At 44.5% G+C, this 9930-nt stretch overlaps 1 protein-coding gene across 2 annotated transcripts in view; it reads left to right on the top strand.

Moving 5' to 3' along the window:
- Nucleotides 1-5022, top strand: part of si:ch211-137a8.2 (uncharacterized protein LOC777613 homolog) — a 17020-nt gene extending 11998 nt beyond the window's left edge. For both annotated transcript variants that reach the window (XM_047335500.1, XM_047335499.1), the window contains exons 10-12: nt 228-416; nt 2434-2489; nt 3403-5022. In XM_047335500.1, the coding sequence (XP_047191456.1) occupies nt 228-416; nt 2434-2489; nt 3403-3586 (429 nt within the window). In that variant the 3' untranslated portion in view covers nt 3587-5022. The remainder of the gene's footprint in view (nt 1-227; nt 417-2433; nt 2490-3402) is intronic.
- Nucleotides 5023-9930: the final 4908 nt, after the last annotated feature.

Below are 9930 nucleotides of genomic sequence, written 5' to 3'. Positions count from 1 at the left end.
GTTACAACAGTTCCGCTCGTCTTCTTCTGATTTACTGACGCTGCCCGTCTACATCCTGTCAGCTATCAGTTTCTCTCTTTAGCTCTGTTGTGGCGAGACGCAGGAGAAGGTCAGACGGAGAGAAACGATAATGAAGGAGGAGCAACATGATGGTAAAGCAGGGAAGTAGAGACCAGGACAGAAATTGTTGGCGAGATGTTGATTATCAGATCATGTTGTCTGTGCAGCATCTGGGATGGCTGGACCACACCCACCTGGAGGCGGAGCCCCAGTGGGCGACCTCCACCCCCGACAGACAGGACGGCGAACCAGTCGGCTTCGACGGCAGGCGGGTGAGGGCGTGGCTGGGAGTCCAGAGCCCCGCCCCTCCGGAGAGGAGGACTTCCTGTTCCAAAGCTGTGCAGACCGACGGGGAGGTGAGGGTCAACGCACCTTCATCCACAAGTTACTTCTGATAGTCGAGTTTTTTCTCCCATTACATGTTTTCATTCAGACTAGTGGAAAGAAAACGTCCAAAAACATGTTTTGGTTTTGTCACTTTACAAAAATTTGTCTTGAAATATAAACTGTTTAAGTTTGGTTTTCCCTCATTTCTCCTTCACGTTTGAGTCAGAAATCTAGACTTCAGTATCACTTACATTCACCAGACTCCCCACTTTTACTGCTGTTTGAATTCTGAAGGTTCTCACCGAGCGGTGTGTTCACAGCCTGGCTGATGGAACATTTCCTCAAGAAAAAACATGGCGTAAATTGGCTGATTAGCAAATGTTAGCATGCTAACATGCGAACCGGAAATGGTGAACATGGATAAACATTACACCATACACCATACACCATACACCATACACCATACACCATACACCATACAACCATCCACACGGTTGACATTGTCCCAGACGTTAGCACTTACCTAGTAGCTCCTCATCCAGGTACTGTGGCCACGTACAGCCTTTACGGACATGCAGCTTTGATAATAATGAGCCACAGAAGCTCTTTGACGGCTCAGATGTAGTGTGTGTGTGTGTATGTGTGTGTGTGTGTGTGTGTGTGTGTGTGTGTGTGTGTGTGTCGGCTTTTTCAGCACAATCGTTGCGATTTCCCCTCTCATCAGAATATCCATCAACATTCATAAACATCATCTCATTTTTCTCCTCACACAAAGAAAATCACACGTTTGCGAAGATGGATTTCTGAGTAAGCGTCCTCCATCATCCTCCCCTCTATCGTCGTCTCTCCCCACCTCATCGGCCTCAGCCTTCATCTTCCCTCCCTCTCTCTATCGTTACTGGTGAAAGCGTCTATTTATTCTCCTCCTCTTGCCGCCGCCTCGTCCGCCGCCGCTCGGCCACGGAATGAATCCATAAAGTCTTGATTTGTGTCGAGCTCCGGCTGCACTTTTAACTGTCGCCATAAAAACAGGAGTGAAACATAAAGCCGACTTCCTCCTCTCCTTTCTTCCTCTTCACTTCCTCTTCCCCTCGTTTGTGATTTTCCTTTAGTCTGACTCACATCGGGGTTCAGACCGTCCCTGTGCAGGAAATACAGAGAAACTAAAAGACAAAGAGAAAGAGGAAAAGTTAGAATATGAGTTTCTTCAAGGGTCTGTTGATTTTGTACAGTTTGATTGAACGTGTTTGTGTGAAATAGCACTTTTCGTTAGCACTGAACGAGCACAACACAATTCAGAGCAGAAAATCAACCTGCAAATCCAGATTTAGTGAGAGAATATGAATTTTAAACATCATTTAGCAAACTTCTGATACTTCTCTTTTCGTGGTAGCATTGCGAGGGGTAGCCTATCAGTGGAGAAGCCAGGCGTAGCTAATTATCAGCATTTTGCATGCTAAGTTAGCTAAGGTAGCTACATCAGAGCTGATCAGGACCAAGGTTTTTCTAACATTAGCAACACATTATTAGCATTAAAGCCAAGGTAGCTAAGTAAGAGTTGATCAGATAAGGTATATCTACCGTTAGCCGCACATAATTAGCTTAGCAAGCTAAGGTAGCTAAGTCAGAATTGATCAGGACTAATTAGGTATATCGAACATTAGCAGCACTAGCATTACAAGCTAATTTAGCTAAGGTAGCTAAGTCAGAGATCAGGACCAAGGTATATCTACTGTTAGCAACACAGTATTAGCTTTACGAGGTGGGGTTGGAGACATTATGAAGGGAATTTTTTTTTTCATGGTTCAAACTGGTAAATGTGAAATTTTGAGGAACAGAGATAAGTTTTTATGAAAGACAGACGAGGCACTTTATGGTAACAAGAAAGAAGTAGTGTAACCGATGCCCCCGGGGGAGCAATCAACTGGATGTGTGTGCAGGAAGATGTTTTTTGAGATGATATATTCTTTGAAAGTTCTTCATGTGAAACTCGAGAAATGTTGCCCTGAAACCACCGAGGATTAACAGACGCTCTCTGTTGTTCAGGCCGGAGGAGAACCGACCCGTTGTGAAGAGGCCGAGCAGCGTTTCTCCGAACAAAGGTGAGAAAACGCAGAAACACTCAGGACTTGTGCACAGATGAGGCGATAAAAGACGGCGGCCGACTGTAATGAGCAGGATACTTTCAGTTAAACCACAGAGATGAGCAGAACAGTGGCGGAAAGTAGTCGTGAAGAGCAAAGTGTAGAAGGTCGGGGCCGACAAAAGAGTTCCATATCTGATTTAATATTCCAGAAAAACTGTGCAAAAACAAAAAAGTCATAGTTTTTTTCAAGTCAAGTCATTTAATGTTTCCCAGCGTCAAAATAATATTAGTTTCTAATTGAAATTAATGTTGGAGCTTGACTGATTTATTGGTTTTCTGATTGAAATCAGCAGATATTATTACATTCATTATGATATGACCCTTTCACAGGTATATATCAGTATTGGTGTTTATGTTTCACTTTGAGTGCTTTTAGCAATGAAGTGCTCTATAAATGAAATTTATTATTATTATTATTATTTTACGATATGCGGCGATGGTAAAACGATTTTATGTAAAAAAAAAAAATAATAATTCAAGTTCTATATAGTTGGATGTATTTGTGTTTTATTTAAATTTTTTTAGTTATGTATAAAAAAGTTTATGGTTGAACTTTAAAATAACCAGCCTCAATTACATTTCGTCGTGGTTTAATAGCGACATCTTAGGAATCATTGCCAATTAAAAAAAAAAAAGTATATATATATATGTTTGTGTATATTGGTCGCTATCCCGTATCGTCTTTTTTTTTTTTAACTGGTGACTGTCGTCATCCTGGTTGTGCTGTGACCTCACATCTACTGAACGAATCACGATCAACGGCACCATCATCTCGGATTCACTGTGGCATCACCTCCTGAGCCGCGACCACATGGAGTGTCAGGACGTTGTCCGTGAAGTGTTTAACCACGCCTCCTCCTCCTCCACAGTGAAACCCCCTCCTCCTCCTCCTCCTCCTCCCCATCCCTCCTCTACCTCGTCCTGGCTGCAGCTCTGGCCCTGCTGGCCTGTCTGATCTGGGTCGTCCAGGAGTCGCCGTGCCGCCGTGGCAGCGTGTTGCCGCGCAGCTTCCACCTGATGCTGAGATACGTCAACGGGCCCCCGCCCACCTGAACAGCACCCAGAGACGCTGGTGAACGAAGCACTTTCCCCCCTCAGGTTCTTCAGGACAGAGGTTTGCGCCTTATTGAGTCGTGTCGGAAAAATTGACCGTTCATTTCAATTATCGTGCACGAAAGTGGAAACACACATTGTGGCAGCAGCACTTCAAAATACGTGACGCCAACAGATGATGTTCACGAATCATATTAATATATAACAATAAATTAATGACGAAGAGTCTGGTGGTTCAGAATTTATACTTTTAAACTGCTATCTATGCTAATGTAGCTAAAGCTAATGTAAAACTCGTTTGTTGTTTGACTGCCATTCCCGACAAACTTATGAAAGTATGTGGAACATAAACTGCCTTGTCACACCGTGGCGGCACTTGAGTATTTATATTTCATTAACGCTTTTTGTAACAAGTCGTGTATTCGCAATGCAAAATGACTTACGGGGAAATCTTCATATGGAATGTGTCTGTTTATAAAAGAAAATCACTGCTCTGCTTTTCCGAAGCACATCCGTGTTTTACATTCCACTTTTTATGAAACCTCAGAGTCAGAAATCCCCAGCTCCGAGGTCCGAGGTGCAACGGAGGGCGCGGACAGGAAGTTCATGTTCACATGTGCAGGAAGTTCAGTGTGTTGGAGCAGGTACCAGAATAAATGGACTTCACGAAGTGTGTGTGCGCGTTTGGAAAAAGGTCACTAGGGAATACGAGGCTCATCAGATTCATGAAACACGGAACAAACTGAAGGGAAGTGTGAAACGACTTCCGATGATCTCTTATTGCGGAACTCTGTGTAGTTTGTAGTCGCTGCCTGTTTTATTATTTTGTGTCGGGATGCACCGATCTGTCATCTGACACTGACGCCATCAGACTTCGTTCGATGCCGTTCTGTTATTCTACGTTTACATCAACACGCGTGATGAATCACGAGCAGCCTGATCCAACCGGAGCAGAACAGACCAGCCTTCGTTTTCATCTCCATGTCCGACGGAGCCTTGTTTTTATTTCAGCTTCGCGTCGTCGTGTAGCAGGAGCCGCCCACCATCCGGTGCAACGCTTCACATCTCTGTGTCAATGATGAACTCCGTGAAACGTTGGTTCGGTGAATCTCAAACTTTCTGTTACAATTGTGAGACACGAGTGAGTTCCGACCAACATTTAACATTGAAGAGTCTTGAAAATGTATTTTTATCATCGTGTGACTTGATAAAACCAAAATGTCCGACTTTCTCAGGGAAAGATGATGATGATGAAGATGATGAAGATGATGAAGATGTTTATTTCAGGCTTAAGGAGTTTTGACAAAATAATTGAAAAGGAAACCGGTACGTCAGCTGCCATTTCACATTTTCTTGATCATTAATATTTCATAAACAGATGTTTGTGCCCTTTTTTTTATACATGTTTGAAGATATAAATAAAATGAATTATATGACACATTTGTATTTTCTTTATCTTCGTGTGCCAGGATTCATTTCTCACTTTCATGAGTAGAGATTCATTCACTCCAAAAGTGTTTTTATTTCCATCGTGCACAACTTTGAATCTATTCAGTTTCTTTCCCTCCTGGGAATGTTCTTTTGCTGACCATAACCACGTCCTTATCATGCACAGATGTTGTAGCAAGATTTTGAATTAAAAATAGATATTAGAAATCCTCCATAGAAAGTCGTCATCTTCACGCTTCATCAGGACAAAGAACCAGTGACAAAATGTCTGAAGGTCATTCATTCATTCATTCATCGTCTACCGCTTTATCCATTGAAGGGTCGCGGGGGGTCGCTGGAGCCAATCCCAGCTAACATTGGGCGAGAGGCGGGGTTCACCCTGGACAGGTCTCCAGCCTATCACAGGGCCACATACAGAGACGGACAATCATTCACTCTCACATTCACACCTACGGTCAATTTAGAGTCTCCAATGAACCTGACCCCATTCTCATGTCTCTGGACTGTGGGAGGAAGATGGAGAACCTGGAGAGAACCCACGCACACACGGGGAGAACATGCAAACTCCAAAATGTCTGAAGGTAAATGTTCAAAATGTTCGTCTTCTGTTTCGGACCAAGTTTGATTTTAAATGTGTCGGATTGTATGAACTGCGTCTGCAGGTTGAATCCACGAAGGACGTCGACGCAGCCCACGTTTCGAGTGCATCCTCCTCTTCCTCAGGTGTGTGTGTGTGTGTGTGTGTGTGTGTGTGTGTGTGTGTGTGTGTGTGTGTGTGTGTGTGTGTGTGTGTGTGTGTGTGTGTGTGTGTGTTTGAACGCTGCATCTCCTGCTGCGCTCACGTGTCTGTAGAACGCCCAGTCACTGCGATCGGTGACACTGTTAATACACTTAGGAGGGATTAATGGTGCCTGTGTGTGTGTGTGTGTGTGTGTGTGTGTGTGTGTGTGTGTGTGTGTTCTTTTTAATCGCCCTGTTTTTTCCTTTTGTACAGAAAGTTTGAGAGAGATTTCCTCTCTTCTGAGTTACTGTTTCTCCTGAATGACTCCACTTATAATATTCTGTAATTTGTGTGAGACTGCAGTTGTTCTTGTGTGTGTGTGTGTGTGTGTGTGTGTGTGTGTGTGTGTGTGTGTGTGTGTGTGTGTGTGTGTGTGTGTCTGCTGGTGATCCAGATGTTGAATCCACTCCATCTGGTTGCAGCTTGCACCCTGGGACATGAATATGATTATGATATCTGCTCGTTTTTGGGAAAAAAACACAGAACTTTTTTCAACTCTGTTCCTGGGAATCATGAGACTAAGACTCAGAACAATACATTTAAAAATTCTTAATTTGAGTCACGGGCGTTAAAACCAAATGATTTATTTAAATTATCGATCTAACTAATCCAAGAATCTGAAACATCTTCCCACAGATTTCTAGTTCTAACTGTCACTTTTTAAAAGCTTATAACTTAAAGATTTGTTCTTGTCGTTTCGTGGGAGCAGACATTTTTTCCACAAATCGTTCTTCCTGTTTGTCTCGTCGGCCTCAAATACGCCGGATTCCACATTCAGATCTGTGCATTGTCTGGTAAAGATGGTATGTGTGTTGGACGAATGAAGCAAGTTTCTTTCAGGCGTTGTGCGTGGATACGGGAGGAGGAGGAGGAGGAGGAGGAGGAGGAGGAGGAGGAGGAGGAGGAGGAGGAGATGAATGGATGTGATTGTTTCTCCAAACGCCTCAAATTCAGTTAGAGGGCAAATCATTTCATGTTAGCTGAGGAATCTGCCGGTGGACTTTTAACCTCTTGGTTGTGCAACACACAGAGTCAGGGAATAATCTACAACACTTTTTTTTATTTACTTTTATTTAAAACCTCGCTCAACTTCTGCCCGACGACAGAACGTCCGGCAGAGATGCTGCCGTCTCCTATCGAGTAACAGGCAGGAAACAGGAAACAGGAAACGACGACTTTGACTTTCAAAGTCTCCATCAACGACACCACAGTTGTTTAACGCAGAGCAGTTTTCAGCTGCTTGACCGAACCAATCCTGGTCTCAAGAGTCATCCGCAAAAGCTATTCTCGTCTTAATAATCGTATCATAAACGATAAGCGACGGAGACACAAAGTACCGAGCAACGATTGTGGGGAGAACAGGTTCCGACGCACTTTTTCATTTCAAAATTCTAGACATTTTACAGACTCAAACTTCCAGATGATTTCCTTTCACTCGGACCAAATTCAATGTCCGAGTACAAATCGCTGGATGTTTTATATATTCTTATATAAATGGATATTAGTTCATCATTTTAAAATCCAACTCTCAACACGTTACATTCTGACTGTGTTGCTCTTTACACAGTCACGGTTTCTCCAGAGACTTGATTGTCAGGTTGCGGATTGATCTTTGAAATATTGATGCCTCCAATTGCGACGCCAGCCGTTCTAGGTGTGTCGCTATGGCGACGTCTATCACTGACTGTGGGGACATGATCGACTGGGAGATCGTGAAGTTTTTCTAAAATCTTTGCGTTCACGTCTGTTGGAAACACAAATATTCTCACGTACTCTCTTTTCTTCTTCCAGACTTAACCCAAACCTGGAAATTACAAAACATCGAACGCCAAACTTTTCCTCCAAGTGATCTAGAGCCCGACGGATGCCGATGTTCGGGAGGAGGAGATCTATAAACCACTGAACTTTTAGAACTTTTTATCTCAGTTCATCTGGAAGTTGCTGCTACTGACTTTGTCTTTGTGTTTTTGCTTCTATTCTGTTTTCATTCATTGTTCTGATGAGGGGAGGAAGACATACACAATTGCATTGTACTTAGTATAGTGACAATGGGGACACTTCTATTCTAAAAGAGAAGAAGACGGCGGAACAGTTTCCACATTCCAGCTCTGGAGCTGCTGCGTTCGGGAATGTCACGTCCGTCCGTCCGTATTCATGAGGAACAGAACTGACTGTGTTCTTGTGTCGTGGTTCAAACTACAGCGACAGTTCAACAGTTCGATATTCAGAGCCTGATCGTATTATAGATCCGGGTTGAACAGAATTTAAAAAATCCTAAATCCTTTTTCCCTGAACAAACGAGAAGAAGAACCACGTTATTGCTTTGATTTGATTTGAATCCGGCGGCGGCGGCAGGAGTCCGTTACGCGCCGGCTGCCGAGGTTAATCAGATTTAGAAACGTTCACCGAGGTTTTAGTGAAACTTAAAGAAAATTGATGTCGGATCGAAACATGCTTTTGATTTAATTGAGATGTAATGGAGTTAGTCTATTAACCGGTAGAAGAAGCACACGGGTTGTTTTCTGAGCCTAACTCCTCTTATGAGCGTATAGGGGTTCCTGTGTGTTTCAGAGTGAGTGTGTGTGTGTGAGTGTGTGTGAGTGTGTGTGTGTGTGTGTGTGTGTGTGTGTGTGTGTGTGTGTGTGTGTGTGTGTGTGTGTGTGTGTGTGTGTGTGTGTGTGTTTATCTCCAGGCTGGACACACACACACACACACACACACACACACACACACTCCCTGATCTCCAGAACTAACGAACCGTCCAAATCACCATCCTTGGACGGCCATTTTCTCCAGGTTTTAGCAATTCCCTATTTTTACATTTTCTTGTCTCAGACACATTCTCTGCATTGTCGGAGTGTCCCACTGAATTAAAAACCACCACCACACACGCGGCCCCCGTCTCGTTACATTAAGCGAGGCGACCGGAGTATCTGGGAAACGACATGGTCGTGTTGGTGTGCGAGCTTCACCGAGCGTAGAAATGAAATCCTACGTTCACACGGCGTCTTGTTCCAGAGATTTTCATGTAGGGAATGTTCTTAATGTTCCAGTTCATTGTTACAGGACCATGCTAAAGGACGTCCTCCTTCCACAGTCATCATTCTCCTTCGTCCTGGTCATAGTTTTCCAGAAGGCTGTTGAATCGGAGCTACTGGACTTGGTGGTAGTTTCTTGGACCCGACTCTGGTTCCTGTTCCCTCTCTCGCGGGCGGGAGCGCTCGGATCACGCCAGGGCGTTGAATCGAGAAGCAACTGGACGTCTCACCTTCATCCCCAGAGGCTTCTCAGAGCTGAGGAAGAACAGAACTGCTCCGAACTAGTGGCTGAAGGTGAAACGTCCAGTTGCTCCCGATCCAACACCCTGGCGTGATCCGAGCGCTCCCGCCCGCGAGAGAGGGAACAGGAACCAGAGCGTCTGGGATTTAACCGGAATGTAAAAGTTTGAGACCACAGACGGAGAAGACTTTTGTTTTTTCCGCTTCTCGGTAAGCGAGACGACGAAATTCGATTAAACTGATGTAAGCGGACGTGACACTGACCTCTGTCCCCCGCTGCCGTGCGTCACTGTGGGTACAGAGCCATGCTAACATCAGCGAGGCTGGAGGTTCAGATCCCTAATAATACGAACAGCCATCACTATCCTGGGAGCGCTAACGCAGATAAAAGTGTCCACCAACCGGCTAATAATAGTCCCCCCATGCACATAAACACACCAATTAGCGACGCATTATCTACACCCATCTGTCGGATTGGACAGGTGTGTGTGTGTGTGTGTGTGTGTGTGTCTCAGCAGTGCAGTGCAGGGTAAAGTCGGGATGTTCCCCTGGCTTATGGCCTTGGACGGGAGCCCGCCAGTGACAGGACTGACTGACCGAGCAGCGAGTCTTCTGCTGTGTGAAGGAGTTTGGTTCACTGCCAAGTCAACACACACACACACACACACACACACACACACACACACAGCCAAGACAGGAAGCTTACGTTGGGAAGAGTGAGTGTGTGTGTGTGTGTGTGTGTGTGTGTGTGTGTGTGTTTCAGTTGGGATGGTTGTGGTTAGGGTGAGAGGCACTACGTCAATTAGTAACCTCACAAAAAAGGAAGTACGTGGATT

This window comes from Scophthalmus maximus, chromosome 11, assembly GCF_022379125.1.
Source record: "Scophthalmus maximus strain ysfricsl-2021 chromosome 11, ASM2237912v1, whole genome shotgun sequence".
Classification (NCBI taxonomy): Eukaryota; Metazoa; Chordata; class Actinopteri; order Pleuronectiformes; family Scophthalmidae; genus Scophthalmus; species Scophthalmus maximus.
Note: the sequence above shows the minus strand (reverse complement) of the source record. Positions and strands in the feature narration are given on the sequence as shown.